This window comes from Aythya fuligula, chromosome 13, assembly GCF_009819795.1.
Source record: "Aythya fuligula isolate bAytFul2 chromosome 13, bAytFul2.pri, whole genome shotgun sequence".
In the NCBI taxonomy this organism is placed as follows: Eukaryota; Metazoa; Chordata; class Aves; order Anseriformes; family Anatidae; genus Aythya; species Aythya fuligula.
In genome coordinates this window covers 2,639,164-2,658,331 of record NC_045571.1, presented here as the reverse complement: position 1 = coordinate 2,658,331, position 19,168 = coordinate 2,639,164, and the positions used below count along the sequence as shown (strand labels likewise).

Here is a 19,168-nt window from a genome sequence, read left to right as displayed (position 1 = left end):
AGGATGTCAGTGGGCCACTTTCATCCCAGAGTAGTTGCTTTTATGAAGTTGGCTGAGAACTCTGTGAACAAACTACTTCTGTATTCAGATTTCATTGAGGGTTTTTGTTAATCTTTCGCTAGCTTGTTTATTTAAATAAAGCCCTGATTAACTTAAGGAGCTTTCTTTGGCATTTAGTGGTTTATCAGAGTAAAAGATTACACTGCCAAACCACATACACATTTGTAACACAGCTGAAGCTGAGGGAGTAAAATTTCCCATGTCATATGTGTTTCACTTACTATGCAGAAAGCACTTTATCAGGAAAAAAAATAAAATAAAATTAGGCACTTTTATTGTCAGTGATGTGCAGGAGTGGAGGAGCTTGTGAATATAAGGGTAACAGCCTGTTTCTACGTGGCTTTCTGGCTGTATTTACTAGTTCATTGCAGAATAGGTTCAGCAAAGTTTCATAAGAAGGCAAGACTCAATGCTTATAGTAAATTTGTTTTAAGACTCATTTCCCTGAACGTGAGCATGCAGGTACCAGCAGGAATCTGTGCTGATGCCAACATCTAAGTCGTGGTGCCATGTCCTGCTGTCACCGATCTCTTGCTGGATGCAGAAGTAACCCCAAGGAGTGAGTAGGCTGAAGGGTTGCAGGCTGGTACCCTTAGGCACTATCTGCTGAAAATAAAACAAAAATCTGTGACTACAGTAGAGGTGGGCAACTGCTTTCCATACATGTTCTGCATCTGAGACTACATGTGCTGCTTTTGAGCTTATGCCTTATCTATACAACTTTTTCTTGGAGATCTTTACAAGCAAGAAAATAAGAGAAGGCAAGATTCTGGGAGTATTTCTGTCTACTCAGGCAAATATAATATGTGGAGTACATCCAGTTGAAACTGTACATATTACAGGTATCAGAAACTACCCAAAAATACATGTAGTTCAGAAACTAAAGAAGAGAAAGAAAGAATTGCTGAATCTTGAACAATATCCAGTGAATGAGTGTCTCAGAGGAGATGGAAAATAAGTGGTTGAATTAATTATCCATTACTAAATATTTGCTCAGCTTTATCCTTCACCAAGGCAGGAAAAAATAAGTTGTGGTGATTCGAGGAGAAAATGATGCTGGCTAAATGAACCCATGTGATAATATCTATCAAAATATGAAATGCTGTATTTTTGAAAGCTTGTTAACTTAGAAATGTATCAAATAGACCGGTTTATGAAAAAATGAATAAATAAATACACTGGTTCCTGATAAGAGCGTTCATATTCAGCACCAGGTTGGTTGGTTGGTTTTGTTTGGCTGTTTTGTACTTGCTGTAGCTTTCATAGCTGGATCCTTTTTTTTTTTTTTTTTTTTTTTTCACCTGCCTATTTTCCGCCCCTCAGATGTCCTAGTTGTCTGCTGTTATTGTTAAAACAGATGCCCAGGAGGAGATGCCCCTCGGTGTTGCCGTGAAGATTTTCTCAAGACATTGTGAAACTCACTGTAAAGCACCCTGCAAAAGCGCGTTTGCAGAGATGCCATAAGGTATTTGTTGCTGGAACCGTGCTGCTGTCTCAGCAGTGCTGCTGCTGCACAGGATCTTACTGACATGTGGGAAGTTCCCAAGATAGAAATCCCTTCCCGTGGGATCTGCCAGGAGGATCTGCCACTTCTTTCCAGGGGGTGCGCTTTTATGGGAGGCTCTGCCACAAGGAGCAGCTGTCCCAGTGAGGGTCTGGGTGAAGTCTGTGGGGCCGCAGGGGGGCTTTGAGTGTGTTTTGTATTGCAGTGCCAGCTCCTGCTCTGCTGTGAGCAGAAGAGGACTGATTTGCAATGAGGTTTTGAGCAAGAGCAGGTGACATGAGGGTGCCCATTCCTACCTTTGGGGTTTTTGCCAGCTTCTCCCACCCTTCTGAATGGGTTGGTCTGGAGGGTGCTGGGCCATCTCAGAATGGTGCAAAACTGAGCCTCAGCCTCCAGGAGGGCCATGGAGAACTCACTGTCAATGGCTTTCTTCTGGGGAGTGACAGGCGTGGAGAGCTGGAAATGTCTCCACCAGTAGGCCTACAGGAGTTCAGCAGCCCTAGACCAACCTCCCTTTTATTTTGCATTAATTTCCCTGTCAATCCACAGAAACTCCTCCTGTCAGATAGTAAAATCTGAATGAAGTTAGGTGAAGATGTTAGCAGGCGCAGCATCGTCCTAGCAGGGGTGTAAAAACGCTAGTGGGAGCAGGGGCTGAGCTTGCAAGGTTTGCTCGTCACACCGGGTTTGTGCCCAGAGGACTCCAGCTGGCAGTCCTGCTGGAGATGGGCTGGCAGTTGTGGCGTGCTTAAGCAGGCAGATACTTGCTCTTTAAAATGCTGTAAAATCATATTATGGCTGGACTTGTCCCTGGGCTGTGGCAATCCAGGCTCCAGTGTGGACCAAAGTTAGCTAAACCAGCCCTGCTTTGATAGATTGCCCTAGGAGGAAAGGAAGGAGGCCTGAGGATGAAGGCAGTTCCCCACTGCTCAGTTGTCAGATTTTTTGCCAGGGCTGCAGTCAGGATTTAGTGAATTACTTGGTGGCCTTTATTGTACACAATGCAAAATGTGTAACTCCACAAAGCCACAGTCCTACCCCCTGCAGTACCTGAAAGACCCCTACAATTAGTCTTCAGCAAGCTTTGCAGTTTCTGATTTAAAAAAAAAAAAAAAAAAAAAAAAAAAAAAAGGCTTGGGTTTAGAGGCATGGAGCAGCTCAAATACCAGCATGCTTTGCCTTTTCTTACTGTACAAAGCTGCCTGTGCTGTCATTAAACTTGAGGTGCTACCAGTAGGAACCGAAATCAGATCTCATGCATCTAACAACCCATAATGCCATCCCGCTAGTTGCAAACAATCCCAAGTAGCTCTTGAGCTGTAAGCAAGCACCCTGAGCACTGGGCTCAGAGGGGCAGCTAGGGAGCTGTGTTCTGGTAATGTCAGTAGCTTAGACACCCACTCTGTAGGAAGAAAAATCACAATAACCTCTTCTCCTCTCCTCCTCTCTCTCCTACTCACCATTACTAATTTATCGTGATTGTAATGGTTTCTATTTGCTCTAAGCAGATCCTGTTCCCTTCCTAGGAAGACCTGAACAGCTACAGAGACATAATATTCCCAGTGGAGGATCTGTTTTTGGATTCAGCCAGCCTCAGGCAGACTTAATGATCTTTAGATGGGAGCCCCCCCTTTTTCGACTAGCCCACCCATGCCCATTTTAATGTGATTGTAATCTGAAATCGGACACTGGGAAGTGCATCTGGATTAACCCATCCCATGGTAGTGAGCCGACTTTTAATTTATTCTACCAGGGAAACCTTCTGAAAATGTTTTACGTCTCTTCAAAAACCCAGCCAAAGCTTGCTCCTTGCACAAGCTGCTGGTGCTGGAGGCTGAGTCCTGCATGCACCTCTGGTTATTTCACAGCACTCAGCCTGCGTCTGCTCGACTGTTTCTGGTGTGATCCCACCTGCTGCTCTGCCACAGAAGTCGACCAGTGCAACAGGCCCCTCAGCCCAGCCAAAAGCCGAGGGACAGAGGCATCATCCTGTGGCTCTTGGTGATCAGCCCTGCCTGTGCTTTCCCCAGGCTACTCTTGTTGGATTTAGGGCTGTCACCTTGTCACAAAGTCCTAAATTATGCTCCCCGTGCCTGCTGTCAGCATGGCTGTCAGTTCCTAAGCACCGTGTAGTGCCCTTGGCTTTACACTTGTCTGCACCACCCAGACTAACTGTGAGCATCCTATAAATAAGAAACATTAATTTGCTTACTACTTTCCCTCTGCCCCAGGTTTTACAGGGGCACACAGGAGCTAGCAGGTCAGGGGTACCATCATGTCCCTGTCAGTGGTGCAATCTGTCTTGATGTCACATCTCCTGGGCATGCCTAATTTTCCAGGGCTGTTTGTTTGGAACTAGCTAATAAATTGCTGTTGTGAGCCAGCCCCGTTGTGACCTGTAACTCTCGTAAGTGCCTGGCCTGGCCTGTTTGGTGTCATGTGCTCCCGGGGCTCCCCTTGGGTGCAGTTTATCTCATTGGTGCTGAGCGGGGCTGGGAGATAAAAACCCCCGAGGGCCAGGGGACGTCTGCCTGTGCTTTTGGGTGCCTCGCTCGCACACTGCCCCATGCAGGGTGGGCACAGGCTGGGGCTGTCCTGCACGGCTCCTGTGCAGGCAGCCCCGCAGCGAGGGACAGCTGATTGATTGTGTGTTTTGTAGCCTTGGAAACTGAAAGGGCATTAAAATTGCATAGTGTGTGTGGTGCTGATGCACTCTCCTCCTCGTAGTGCTGCCATCGGCTTGGAGACAGCTTCGATCTCCAGCTGAAAACCAAGAGGTACAAAGGGCACCAGCAGGTTTTGGGGAGAGAATAAACTACAACCAAACAGCAAAATATTCAGAGGGAAGGATCTTTGGTTGGCAGTGCTGGAGTCCTGGGGCAGGGTCTGACTTTCAGCCCCACCACTGTGGGGCCAGACATGCCCTCCCTGTGCTGCGGTTGTTTCAGGCAGCTTTCCCCCAGCACTAGTGGCACTCACCGTCCTGTCCCTGCCAATAAAACCGCTTTAGCATCAAATCTAGGTTACTCTCCCTTCCAGACACCAGATTTTCCATTTTCTAAAATAGTACCAGAACGACGGCTCTCCCAGGATCCCGTTTGCTCCTACCTGCCCTGTTGCTGCCCATTAATCTCGTGGCTGCCTGCTCACGCAGCGGGTGTTCATCTATACACGTGTGGTAGAGGAGGTGAAAGTACCATCTGCGTCATGGGATCCTGGGGGTTTATTTGCTGGGAAAACGGGTCCCTGATGCTCTGCGAGTGCCAAGGTTTTTCCTCTAGATCCAACTGGGATCTAGATCTGCCGGGCGCCATCCCACCCATCTGTGCCCTCCCTGGCTCCTCGCAGCCTGGGGAAACTCAGGGCCCTTCAGCTGCTCCCCGTCAGGGCTCATGCTGCAGCAGCGCAGCTGAGCCCAGAGTCCTCCAGAACCCCCTGTCTGGATGGGTGTCCCCTCCTGGGGTCCCCTCCTGCCACCAGAAACTGCCAAAAAACAGCCGCCGGATCTGAAGAGAAACCACACTGAAACCTGTCAGAGAAACGGACCGGGGAGGTGGTGAGTGTGTGGGGAGGAGGAGCGAAAGGAAAAGGGTTCAGAGAAACCACAATTTGTTGTGGGCTTGAAGTAATGGGCATCCAATGCTCAGAAATCATACAGCTAAATGCAACAGATCCCCACAAAGCCGTGCTGGCAATGAGTCACTGGTTAATGTACTGGTAACTTGGATTTATAGGTTTAATATTTTTTCTGTTGCTGTGCAGATTGCTTCATCAGTTTTCTTTCCTGTCCTTAGGTACTGTAAAATAGGATCTTTTGGGTTGGTTGTTTTTTAATAAATGTACCATATTTCAAGGAAAACGTTCCTTGCCATTTTTCCCCAAGCCTTGAAGCGGTCTCTCTGATGTCCTCGTCCAATTTGCAGGCTGGCTAACTACCTCATACCTATACAAATGCCCTTTTTTGAGGATTAAAGAAGTATAACAGTCACTGCGAATGCGTTTATTTCAATAGTGGTCATGCAGGCAGGGCTCTTGAATGAAATAAACTTGTTAAAAAACATGTTTCCTAAATAATAATAAAGTTTGATGCTTATTTAACTTAATACACACAACATAGTCAAGATTTTTAATAATTACGTGTGAACGTTTTCCCTTCCAGAGACCACAGCTCTGCTTTGGAGGCGCCCAAGAAGCTGGAGCTGGGCCGTACCCCCCGAGCACGGCACCGCTGCTGCTCGGGACGTGCCGAGCGCTGCCTGTGGCCGAGATCTCGGGGTCTGAGGCACATTTGGGGCGTTAGAGCTGGGGGGTGCCTGGGGATGTGTGGAAACGCTGCGTGATGGCAGACAGCGCTGCGGGTGCTGCTGTCGGGTTCCTGAGCAGTGCACAGGCCTGAGCACGGCTGCACAGAGCGAGGCAAAACGGACTGAAGCTCTGTGGCGTTGTGGTACTGACGGTGCAGGTGTTGTCAGGGGTGAGGCTCTGCGTGCATCACGCATGTACACACGATGCAGCTCCGTGCGCGCTGCGTTTCGTCAGCCCGTTACTCACACACCGCCCCCCTGCCGGCCGCTGAGGGCCCTACCGAGAGGCGGGGTGGGGGCAGAGGCGCCGCGCACCGCGCTCCGCTCCCTCAGGCGCTGGGGAGAGCTCGGCAGCGGCAGCCCCGGCCCTGCGCCCCCCCCCCTCCATTCGGGGTCCGCCCGCACCCCGCTCCCCTCAGCCCGGGCTCCCCTCAGCGCTGCCCGCCCTCGGCCTCCCCTCACGGTCCCGCCCCGCTCCGCCCCGCCCGGCTCCCGCGGCGGCGGCGGCGGCGGCGGCGGTCGGGGCCCGGCGGCTCCTCCCGGCGCTGCGCTGCGGCGCGGCCGCCATTACAGCGCAGCCCGGCGGCAGCAGCGGGCAGGGCCGGGCCGGGCCGCGCCACGGGGCCCGCCTGAGCGGCGAGGCGGCGGCGGCCGCCCCCGGGCCGGGCATGGGCGGCTCGGAGGAGGCGGCGCGGCGGCGGCGGCGGCGGCGGTGCGGGCGCTGAGGCGGGCGGCGGCAGCATGGAGGCCATCTGGCTCTACCAGTTCCGCCTGATCGTCATCGGCGACTCCACCGTGGGCAAGTCCTGCCTCATCCGCCGCTTCACCGAGGGGCGCTTCGCCCAGATCTCCGACCCCACGGTGGGCGTGGATTTCTTCTCCAGGCTGGTGGAGATCGAGCCGGGCAAGCGGATCAAGCTGCAGATCTGGGACACGGCCGGCCAGGAGCGGTTCCGGTGAGCGGCGGGGCGGGCCGGGGCCGGCGGGCGAGACAAAGGAGCGGCCGCAGCCCTCGCCGTGGGTTGCCTCGCCTGGGCCCTCGGCGCTGCCGTGCCCCGGCTCGTTTGGCCGTGCGTGGCCGCGGGTGGGTGCCCTGGGGCAGGGGCAGTGCCGGGGGCCGCTCCGGCAGATTTGCCCCCGGACGAGCCCTGCTCGGGCTGTGCCGGCTCAGCAGGGCTGCGAGCCCGCCCTGGGCGGTGTTTGTCGCGCATCTCTGACCCTCAGCAGCCCTTTTGGGGATGCTCCCTCCGGAAGCACTCGCCGTGCCCCCAGGCCCTGCGCAGCTTCGCTGCCTTCATTGAAGAAACGACCCCTGCCCTGCCCTGCCCTGCCCCCGCCCCGCAGCCTTCGCTCGCATCTGTGGTGCTGGCGCCTGGCCCGGGCTGTGCCGTGCTCGGGCCCTACGCAGGGACAGGTTTTTTTGTCTGGTCCCTCGGGCTCGGGGCTGGTGCTTTATGCTGCTGTGGCGCTCCGTTGCGTCAGATCCCAGCTTCAGGTCTTCAGAAAACACGGCCCTGTGCCGACCAGTGCTCGTGCCTGCGCTGCGAGGAGCAGAAGCTGTCAGATGGCTTCAGTTCACTTTCTCCAAAATGCCAGGAGGTTCGGGGCCCTGGAGGCTGCTTACCCTTCGTGCTGGTGCTTGACCCAGCCTGGCTGCAGGTCGTAAGCACGATGAGCAGGCGACCTTCAGCACAAGGGCAGGCTGCGCCGGGCAGCAGCATTCAGCAGAAAGAGCGTAAGGGGCAGGAGCAGTGACGGACACAAAACCAGGCACTCTGCCGCTTTGGAAGGCCCTCACCAAAGTGCAGACTTAAATTCCCGGTGTGAAAGGCCAGAGCGAAGTGAGCAAACCTAGCTGCCTTCCTGGTAGACTGTGAACTATGACAAAGTTGGGCAAAAAAAATCTGTTCTGTGTTTATCTCTTTCAAGTCATCATTAACCCTGTGAGAAATCGTGCCCCTTGAAGCTCCTGCGCTTCTTCTGCAGGCTGTTTTTCTTGTCACAAGGCAAAATACAGCTTTTGGGGGGATAAGCAGAAGCCTCTCAGACTTCTGGGCATAGGCAAAAAGCATGGTGGTGCACGTGCTCTCCGGAACCCTTAAAACTTTTTTGTCATAGTGCAGGAAAGCTCTTGAGAAGGAAATTCTTCAGAATAACCTCCCCCTTTTCACAGAGCTCTCAATTTTTAGCATTTCTAGCCTGCTCTGCACTACCTTAAGGGCTGTCCCACAAGAAAGAAACCACTGTAGTTATCTTGAAGACATTATCTTGAAGACACCTTGTTGGCATTTGCTAGTCTGCATCTGTGCTATGTTTTTGCTCTTCCTGACCCCTGTTGCGAGTTGTCTCACTGTCAATAAGGCTTAAATTGTGGTTAAGCATGTGCCTCGCTGTTTGGCCGGATCAGCCCCAACACCTTGCTCTTTGGGGCAGCGCTGAGGCTGTTCTGGAGCTGTCGAAGAGCAGGGTCCGTTTCTTCCTGGATCCAGGAGGTTTTGCCCACCTTGGGTTGCTCAGACACTCCACTTTCTTGTCTGAAACGTGATGTTGTGTAATGCTAACAAAAGCAGAAGCATGTGCAGCCCTCACCCGCTGGGAATGTGTACCACCACCTACAGAAGAGCTGCTTCCCTCCAGCTGGCAGCTCTCCCTTGGCTGAGAGGGAAAGACTCGAACAGACAGCAGAGGACCCCAGGTACAGGAGCCCCACCACGAGTACACAGCAGAGCAGAGGAGGCTTCCCACACAGAGGCAATACTTTTCTGTTAAAATTTGGTTAAAATAGGTGCGAGTAGCCCCACTGCTCGGCTGCGGTGCGAGCGTGGTGGGGTGAGGGGTGGCAGGAGCTGGGTAGGGGTCTGGGAGGGAGCTGCGCAGTGACAGGCAGTGTGAAGGCAGCGTAGCTCGCCTCCTGCGGCTCAGTAAGGGAAAGCCTGTGGAAAAGGCTTTAAGAAAAGGCACTGAGACCTTCACCTAGTTTTACCTCAACGCAGCGTTCAGCTTAGATCCTGTCATGTCTTTCAGGAGTACCTGAGGCATCGGTGATGCTGGCAGGAGCAGCCAGGGCTGATGCGCTGAACGCAAGGGAGAAGCAGAAATGCCTGTGACAGTGGTGGGGGGCGGGATTCAGAGCACCAGTATCTGCTTGCAGCTGGCTGGATAGCAAAAGGCAGATCTAATCCCCTCGGTTCCAAATGTGCAGAGCTGCTGTTGGCCCTGGGCCAGATAACGGAGAGGAAGAAGTTGTCCAAGCGCAGCCAACTCTCATTTTTTTTCCCCATTTCTGGCTTTCTTCAATTTTGGCTGTGGATTTTCATTCATTGCATGTCTGTTGATAAAGCAAACCTTGAAAAAGCCAACCAGTCCTTTTTGGGGCAGTTTCACTAGCTATGCACATTGTGGGACAGAACAACCTCTAACAAGAGTCTTGAATGATTGAAGAAGACTTGTCCCAAGGTAAAACTGCAGCAGTGCTTACACCTTCCCAGCAAGAAAAGTTCATGTCCCAGTGCAAATTCCTCCAGGGACTGAAATCGATCAGTGCTTCTGGATTTAGAACTAATCCATGACTTTGCAGAAACACCAGGTTTACAGCATCTTGCTTTTCCCACGTGTAGCAGTTGTTGAACTGCATTCTTTGTAGCCCTGTTAGCTGCTGGCACGGTGCTTCTGGCTGCATTGAAGAATCGTGGAAGATGCTCTCCAGCTCTCAGCCTGGGGTTTGGGGGGCTTCTGTTACTGTTCAACATTTTCAGGATTTGGGAAGAACAAGACCAACACTAATGCAGATTCCCCTTGGAAGCTGTTGTATCAGCTTGCTGTTACGTGGGGGACCAACCTGGCTGCTCCTGTTGGCGTTAGCTGGGGTCGTGCGTCCCGGCAGCTTGACAAGGGGCAGGAGGCACCGGGTGGATGTCTGTGTGCGTGTGCCAAGGCCCTGGGTGGATGCGGGGTGTGCAGCTCCATGGGGTGCCTTCAGACTCTGTGGCTTCCCTCCTTGCCTTTTATATTCCTATCCGCGGGTGTTTGGTCCAGCTAAACCCTTTGAGTTGTTACAGTGCTGCTGAACCGATGGGTCAGCCAAACCGATCCAGGGATGGAGATCAGATGGCGGGGGGGCTCATTCGATTAATGGCAAAGAGCAGATGGAAAGCCTCGATAGACAGGAGAGGCCAAAAATGCTGTACGGGGATGTTCTGAACAGAGCAGTAATTTATCAGTGGAGTGGTTGCCCAAGGATGATGTTTTTAAGCCAAAACTGGTTAGCGTTTTGAATGACAAGATCTCCAGAGCACAAGCCGAAGCAGTAAGACATGACCTGAATGGCATTCTCTGTCCTCTAGCCTGCAGGGCAGACAAGGTGGCAGTAATGCTGCTTTCTAAAGCGCAGACAAACGTTCAGAAGTGCCACGTTTAGGTTACGAAAACAAAAATAACCAGAGAAATGAGCAAAAAAAAAAACACACACAAAACTTGCTGTGCCTTTTCTCCCAGCCAGCTGTGACTCACGTGTTTCTTGTGGCTCATGCTTTTCCAGGTCCATCACCAGAGCCTACTACAGGAACTCGGTTGGTGGACTCCTCCTCTTTGACATTACAAACCGCAGGTCCTTCCAGAACGTCCACGAGTGGCTAGAAGAGACCAAGGTGCACGTCCAGCCCTACCAGATCGTCTTTGTTTTGGTAGGTCACAAGTGTGACCTTGACACGCAGCGGCAGGTCACCAGGCACGAGGCTGAGAAACTGGCTGCTGCTTATGGTATGAAGTACATTGAGACCTCTGCTCGGGATGCCATTAACGTGGAGAAGGCCTTCACTGATCTGACTCGAGATATATACGAGCTTGTTAAAAGGGGGGAAATTTCGATCCAGGAGGGATGGGAAGGGGTAAAGAGCGGGTTTGTCCCAAATGTAGTGCACTCTTCAGAAGAAGTGGTGAAATCAGATAGGCGGTGCTTGTGCTGAGCTCTTCTAGCGAGAAAAGTGGTGATGAACTCTACTAACCAAATGTACTTTACTAAGTGAACTCGGTGTGACAGAAGGGAGAGCGACACTCCGGTTGTGAACAGCCTCCCACCTTGTTTTGGACGCGAGGACAGCCCCAGGAGAGCGATGTTCTGTTCCATCTAACCTTCCAGAACCAGGGGTTACAAACCAAACGGCGAGTGAGCGAGGGTGCATGCAGATGTTGTAAGGAGACAGGCAGCAGAAATGAGGGGCAGCAGCAGGACACAGAGAGTACGTAAGCAGCTCTGAATGGGCTGGCACATGCCAGGGTACTGTACATGGCCTGTTTTAAGTAACTCTATAGCTCTGCGCTGGGTATTGAAGCCACAGTACAGCTAGTGTAGGAGTCTGACAAACTGGCAGACAGAGAGAAAGAAAGAAAGAGGACAGCTTAGTTTGTCTCAGCTGCTTATTACCAGAAAGGTGTAAAGGCAGCACGGGTACCATTTCCTCATAAGGCCAACACCACAAGAGAAGTTTACTGACATGGTATGCACACTTTTTTTTTTACTTTTTTTTTTCCTCTCCTTACGTTCTTGAACGTAGTTAAATAGTAAAGACTATTCTGTGGAATTTCAAGAGGAAAATAGTTATTTTATTGATAATGAAAATTCAAAGGACCTCTTCAATAGTGCTTTTCTTGCTGTGCTGAACTGGGATTGCAAGTGGCAATGCCTGCTCCAGTAGTAAATTATTCAGTGCATTTTAAAAATATTTATTGCCTAGGTATGTACCCTGAACGTACCCCGAGTTCAGGGCTTTCCAGTAGAGTTACGTGGTCAGGAGCATAAAGAGAGACCCACGTGCTCAGATGCTGGGTTTTAAGGCTGGAATGTGGTGTCCAGGTGGGGCGCGCCAACATTTCTGTCTTGCCAACAGCACTGTACTGATATTTTGGGTGTCTTGCCAGCCAAGGCCAATAGGAGGAATGGAAAGGAGGGGGGGAAACAAACAAACTTGAAAAGCTTAACTCAGGTGTATCAGACATCCTCAAAGGTGAGATTTGCTTTTATAGAAGTTAAATAGCATGGAAAGCAACAGCTTCCATCACTACTTTCTGCTGTTAAAGTGTCATTTTCTTTCTCGGCATCTGTGGACAAAGAGAACTAGAACGGGGAAGGAGGAGCACAGAACAGAAGTGTGCGAGCAGGTGAAAAGGAAAGCCACACGACAAGCTCAAGAGTAAAATCTGTTTTCCTCCATGTTTTAATTTGACAAAAGAGGATCCATCTCAGGTTGGTCATAGTGGGTGGTAGCTGTTGTTACAAAAGCTCTGTGTAGGTGGCTGTTTTCTGGGAATGCTGTTCCCCACTTGAGCTTTGCTTCCTCTAAGTTTTAACCAGCTTTTGAACTGCAGCAGGGTAACTGGGCCCCTGTAGCAAAGTTCAATCTATTAAAAACAAACAAAATGATAGTGACTTTTTTACTTCAGTGTGCAAGCTTTATACACCAGACTACTAATGGGTGGGAGGGATTAGGTGAAACCACAGGAAGCAGCTAGTGTTTGATTTTAGGCCTCTAAGTAGAAAAGAAAATAATTGTCACAGATTTTTAAGCTACCCCCATCAATGAAAGTGTGGGTCTTGATTGCTGTTGAGTTCAGATTATGTCTCCCTTGAACCTGTTCTAGTTTGCAGCACTTGGGTTGGTCTGTATGAATAATAATTTTAAAAAGGTTTCTGCATTTAAGCTGAAAAACAAACCACCCAACCACCCTGAAAATTAATTTTTTTTTTTTTAATGTTCTCATAGAATTCCAGTTCCTGGGCCCTGCTGGGAGGGCACCAGTTGCAAATGAGACTGAGGGAGGGGTGGCGATGGTCTAGCACCTTTCAGAAAGTTTGTCACTGCTGAGGCCCCCTGCTTAGTCTTGAATAGGCTACGAATACATTGAAAACCTCATACTAAGGCCCACTGAATTCCAGGCAGGTTCAGTGCTGGTCAAGTTGAGTGCCCTGAAGATAGAAAAAAAAAAACCTCTTTACAAAATCTCTTTCTAGGTAAGCAAAGCTGGAGAAGATTGATGCAGAGCACCACAGGAGCGTGGTTACCATGGGCTCTCTACCTTCAGCTTCTGCTGACGCCAGTGGAGAGCGCAAGGTTTGCTCAGACCGGGACTGTTAGTCCTGTTTTCACAAAGGCAAGGACAAACAAGTACAAAAGGGTCGTTTTTTTTAAATCTCTTCTTTCAAGGTCTGGCTATTCACAAGGTATGTCCTAGGTTGCCTACCTGAGGGTAGCAGCTGTCCTGAAGGGCAGAGCTCTACATTAAAGGCAGTTAAAACTTGGATCAAGCAGAGTTTTAGCAATAGTAAAATCCTGTAAGCCTCTGTGCAGGAACCTGGCCAGCAGGGAAAAGATCACTTTTCTCAAGGCGACCAATATTTTATTTAATGGGTTTGGACATTCCCCTTCTCCCTCTCTGGGCCTTTTTGCTCCCAGAGAGAAATTCCAGAAAACCTAAGTGAGTACCTTCAGGTCTTCAGAGTAAATATTCAATTAAAAAATACAAGTATCATAATTCTGACAAGGAACAGTACAGAAGGAAACGTATGCAGTCTTAACTACTTAGAGGTAATAAATGGTTATATTAAATGATAGAGAAATCATTATATACATCTTTTTCTAATTCCTTGCATTTTCTAGACAGCTTATTAAAATATAGATGTAGATTCATCTGTACAAAATTTGGAATGTTTTTTCTAAGATGAACTTACAGGCTATGCTCAGAATTCTTTTCTAACAACTGGTTTTAATGCTTTGACTTCTAGTACAAGAGGGATTTAGAGAAACCAGAAGGTCATACCCTTCACAGGATAAAGGTCAGGAGCTCTTTTACTCTAGGACAAAAATTTCAAAAAAAGGAAAAAAAAAAAAAAAAAAAAAAAAAGCTAACTTTGTGGTCTCTACCACATGTTAAAAACAATCTGCATGTTAGGTTGAAATTGCTCTGAACCTCCAGAATAAAAGCATACTATACACTTTCCTCGCTTTCTGTTATGCACTGTAACGAAATGTGAAAATAATGCTGTATTTAGCTGTCTGTATGTGACTGGAAATATGCTTGTATTTAGCAAAATGGTTACTGTGATAATGTGAATTCTAAACTTGTGAAAAAACTCGGGTGTTTTTTTTTTTTTCCTCCTTTCCCCCTTCCCATTCTTACCAGTAAGCTATCTAGTACCTGTCCCACTTCTCTACAACAACCCTAACTGAAAATCTGGTATTTGACTGGCTCAACAATAAACACGATCTTTGCAATGCTATCTGCTATACATTATTGATCAGATCTTCAAAACCAGCCAGCTGCAGTGCTGAGAGAACCAATGCAACTCTAGAAACACTGGCCATTCTGAAACCAACAACACCCTGTTCCCTACAGCACTACCCAAAAAAGCCGTAGTCTCTCCTGGAGGCGTCTCTCAGCAGGCAGGACATAGCAGCTAAGTAGCAGCCTAAGTAAAACCCTTGTTTGTACTCCAACAAAAACGTAATAGCAAAGGACAAGGCAGCACTGGACAGATCAGCTGTATGGAAGCCAGAGTTGTTTGTGAAATTTTTAACTTGGTATCAAGCAAACAAAAAACCTACACCCCAACCAGAGTTTTGAGCCATCTCACTTCTTCCTCCCGCAGCCAGATACGTTTTGACCCTGCTGAGCAACTCCAGCTCTGATGCCGCCCACCTCCCCCACACCAGTACCAGCATTAGGTCATTGGGAGCTGCACACAGGCGGGTTTTTTTAGCTAGTGCATAAATGCTTAACTCATCATTTCATTGTGCACAACAAAGAAAAGCAATTGCTGCCATAGGACCAGCGAGGGAAGCAGCAGTGGGGGAGGAGGGGAAGTGCTTCAGCCTGTTGGGATCTCATTAGTCCAAATAGAAGAGAAAACTGCAAAAGAAATGAGGACGTGTTTGCAGCTGCCTCTCCTGTCATTGCTGATGCTCTTAAAAAGAAAGGGAGAGAAGAAGCCCACAGTGTGAGCAGCCCCAGCTTCAGCCTAGCATAGCAAAGGGCAGAGACCCCTGCTAGTCAGGTAACACTCAAGATTTCAACTCAACTCTTCTAGTCAAAGACACCAGAACAAAGAGCATCTCCCTGAAAAAACAGATGTGGATGAGCCAAGCCCAGGTACATACGTGTACTTGTGAGCAGCAGTGAGGACTTACCTCTTTTATTCCCATCCCTGCAGCTCTGACTCTTCCACAGCCACGGTGCTGTCAGATCAATTGCTTCTGTTCACAACTCAGATGTGCTGACTCACAGCCCCCATTTCAGTCCAGTATTCAGCAGCTACATTTCCTGCTGCTGCTTCAACCAAATTTTTCACTCCCCTGCCCGCAATTAAGAGAGGAAACATTACAAAAGATTGTGCATCAAATTCGTGACTTTCTCCCACAAAGAAAGATGCGCAAAAACCAGTGTTTGCCACAATTGCTTAGTTTTACTATTTTAATATCATGAAATAAAAGTACAAAAACTTTACAGGTATATTGTTTCTTACATGAAGTTTGAACAGTTAACATTTGCATTTATTTTGCAGCGAAACCTGTATTCCTAGTCACAGAATGTGAATATTAGCCACTGACATCACCAACGAGCATTTCATTTTAGAGATACTGCAGAGGTAAAAGGCAACAATCTCGCAAGGCTTCATAAGAACCAAAAAAACATTCCAACACTTTTAACACCAGAAGTCAGACTGCAGTCAACCACCCTTCTCTAATACAGGTTTCACCACCGAGGAGGCTGAGAGTGTTAAGACATTTCAACTGGACATCTTGTCTAAGGGATTGCAAATGGGGATTCTCGTGCTTACAGGCTGCCAGCATTTTTGTGTCCTGGTTCAAGACACTTGCAAAAAGTAAGCAGCGTGTGCATGTGTATGAAAAAGAACAGGGCGAGAGCACCTGCAGCCTTGACATAGCTTGTGCTCTTTGCTCCATTTACCATTTTTCTCTGAAGACAAGTCGCAAACGGTTGTATGTAAAGTGCTGAGAGTTAACAGGCAGTTAACTAACAAATAATTATTAAAACCAAGTTTATCCAAAGTGTATATTCAGGAATGCTTGTAGGTTGATGCTGCCAAAAAAGTACCTGACAGAAATAAAATCCAAGACGTGACAGTATTTTCCCTGCTTCCTAGAACAATATAGCTGCATGTCTTCCCAGCCCATGCTGACTTTATCAGCTGCACACAGAGATGAAAAAGTAAACCCTTGCGTTACCTTAACCTGCTAAAATGTCAGAGTCGGTTCCATACACGCACCCCACCTTTTCAGACAAACTTCCAGGTAGAAATTTAGTTGGAACAGACTGGTCTGATCAAAATACTACGTCCTTTGCTGGACCGCGTGGTGTCTTCGAATAATTGGTAATTTCATGAAGCATGCATGAAACCAAATTTTGAGTTTACAAATAAATAAAATGGTGCTCATAGTTTTTATATATTTTACCATTTACTGAAATGCTTAAAGTAACTCAGTCCCTTAAGAATGAACTTTGGGGGTGTTTAAATAAAAAATATTTGCAAATTGAAACCACATTTAAAATTGGCAAAACTATGCTTTGTTTTTGGAAGGATCTTCCTTGTTTCTTCTCTTTACGTCCCAATTATAAACTCTAGCCATATCTGAGGGTGTGGAATTAAGGAAACTGCACATGCATTCAGATGAAAGAGAAGAGAAAAAGGAAAAAGCAGGTTATACAGCTGGCTAGACTGCATACGCATAGCAGTCTACACAAACCTCTCAGTGAAAGAACTGAGTTGGTGCACAGCTGTAACACATGGGAATACCAGTAACTGCAGGAAGGAAGGAAGGAAGGACAGACGGACGGGTCACTTTGCTTTGCAGTGGCGGCTGCCTGGCCATCAGCGCTGACCCACCATTGCAGCCCACTCCCAGCCCAGGCTTGCAACCATCACAGCAGGTTTCGCAGGGACCCAACTACAAAGTCGAGCTTTGTACACCCAGCCACCAGCCCTCAACAGTGCTGAAAACCGTGTCCTTGTTCACTGCTAAAACAAAGTTCTTGGAGTGCTACAGGATTCTAATGGCGGCCAGTCCCAGATAAAAGCACGTCTGGAAACGAGTAACTACCTGTCTGGTACCTTTCATGTACACCTCCACCCCTGCAAATTAGAAGGATACTGACTTCTGTAGTGGTGAACTGATCCCTAAGAAAATCCAGGTCTTCCTCTAGAGAATCAAGGTTTCTTGTGGCTGTTGACAAATTCTTCTCTAACAAAGCCTGAGCTTCATCGATATCGTATTCAAGCATCACATTGGCCTAGAGAAAAAAAAAAAAAAAAAAAAAAGATTTGTATAAGCTTTTACTCTTGCGTGGTAAGGAGTAAGCCATAGCACAGATATTTCATACTGTTGTGAATATTTCACACCATCGTTTGTAACTAATCACATTAACAGAGCCTGTCCTGATAGACCACAACAGGACTGAGGACCAGCAATGCCAGAAGCCACTTGAGGCTTCCATCACTTCAGCAAACCAGTGACAACCCCCCTGGGGAACTGAACTTTTCTTCCTACTGCTAAGCAACAGGGGAATCCTCTCTTTGTGGACTGCAGTCAACTTTTAGGTATCAGTATCTCATCCCCACCATGTTTGAAAAGCAAGAGACTCCTCAGGTTTCTTAGCCGCATCTTTCAAGGGTCACACAACTCTACCAACAATTTTCGCTGCATTCAAGATTAACCTTAGGATCTATGTGCAACATGGAAAAACATATGGTTGTTAGCAACAATTATTACAGGTAAAGATGTAAAATGCATTAAAGTCCAATATAACATGGTGATTTTTAATATACAAATCTTCATTTCAGTAAGGAACTACCATATAGAGTGGGAAAAAAAGCGGTACCAAGTAAAGATGCGCCCGTGAAGCTTTGTCCCATTTAAGAACTCTACATTAAACAGAGCCACGTACTATTAACTAGATGCGAGTCCAGGAAATACCATGGATGCAGGTATGATAGAGGCCATTCTTTTTTAAATAACTGGAAGACATAATTTCTGCAGTAATAGTAAAATGCATAGCCCAACACACAGACTGTAAGCAACGTGGAGGATAAAAGGCAGAAAGCCCAAGAACACCTAAAGATGGTGAATAAATCATTTGTGGTATTTCATGAGAGCTTTTCTGTATGAACCAGCATGAACTTTCTTTGATATTCTCTATCAAAATAAACCTGGAGCACTGTCAAAGTCTCTGTGACTTTTGAAGGCAGCCTCTTGAAAGCAACGGGGTATCAGACAGAAATCTCCTCTTTTTGTGATAGAAAAGGAGGTTGGGAATAACTGCCAAATCAGCCAGGACGCTGTACGTGTCAACAACGCTTCTGTCCTAACCAGGCTGTTTGGTTTGGCAGCCAACACTTGGGAACACCAGGGATTTAGAAGTCTCAGAATAAACATTAGCAGGTTATCGCTACAGATAAGGAAGCCTCTGCTACGGAACATCCCAGCCTGATTGTTTCAGTGCTTAGAAATCCGTGTTTCGAGCTCTGATCCCACCAGTCTTTAGCACAGACCCCACTCTCAATGCTGGCAGGTATCTGTGAGGAACAAAATCCCATCTTTCCCCCAGAACCTGCATGAAGAGGGAAAGCAGCACGCTAAATACAAATAACGTAAAGACAAGAAGCTAGTTAACAGACTTAGTTGTTTTGTCTGGCACGTTGCAATCCTAGGCAATTACTGGGGTAATGTGAACCACAACGTGATAAGGAAAATAGTCACAAATACGATTTTGGGGAAAAAACAGTTCAGCAAGACTACAAATCTCTGTGGTCTTGCTATGTTTAGCCATCAAAACAGAAACACAAACTCCACTAACGTGCTGAAATTGTCTTCCTAGGCTTGCTTCACTGACAAGACGCAGCACTACCACGTACACACCAGCACAGTTATGCCCCCATCTCCTAGAAGGACAGATGAGACAGTAACAAATGCTGACTCTTGTAAGACTACGTTATTTAAACAGTTTCAGGAGTTCTATTTTACTTACCCCCAACCACAAACAAACTTTATCTGTAGGAGGAACTGAAGCTTTGCAGTAGAGATTATCTGCCAATAAAAATCTGGTTTCCATTGGATTTGTGGATTCCTTGGGACAAATGACAACTTAAAATTACTATTTTCACTAGAAACGTATGTCAGAGACAAAACGTACAGCAAGGAGTGCACTTTTCTGCTTTTTTGCCATTGGTACAGTATTAACTTTGGTGGAACTAAACATTACTTCAACATTCAAGTCAAGAGTTCCAAGACTA

At 47.9% G+C, this 19,168-nt stretch overlaps 2 protein-coding genes across 3 annotated transcripts in view; one reads left to right on the top strand and one right to left on the bottom strand.

Moving 5' to 3' along the window:
- Positions 1-6,583: 6,583 nt before the first annotated feature.
- Positions 6,584-14,140, top strand: RAB39B (RAB39B, member RAS oncogene family). Its single transcript, XM_032196134.1, has 2 exons — positions 6,584-6,824; positions 10,406-14,140. The coding sequence occupies exons 1-2, from the start codon at positions 6,610-6,612 to the stop codon at positions 10,830-10,832; spliced, it is 642 nt and encodes a 213-aa protein (XP_032052025.1). The 5' UTR covers positions 6,584-6,609; the 3' UTR covers positions 10,833-14,140.
- A 1,159-nt stretch (positions 14,141-15,299) lies between these two features.
- Positions 15,300-19,168, bottom strand: part of LOC116494255 (prefoldin subunit 3) — a 37,458-nt gene continuing 33,589 nt past the window's right edge. For both annotated transcript variants that reach the window (XM_032196019.1, XM_032196017.1), the window contains 3 exons: positions 18,904-19,002; positions 17,031-17,169; positions 15,300-16,510 (listed from right to left, as the gene is read on the bottom strand). In XM_032196019.1, the coding sequence (XP_032051910.1) occupies positions 16,440-16,510; positions 17,031-17,169; positions 18,904-19,002 (309 nt within the window). In that variant the 3' untranslated portion in view covers positions 15,300-16,439. The remainder of the gene's footprint in view (positions 16,511-17,030; positions 17,170-18,903; positions 19,003-19,168) is intronic.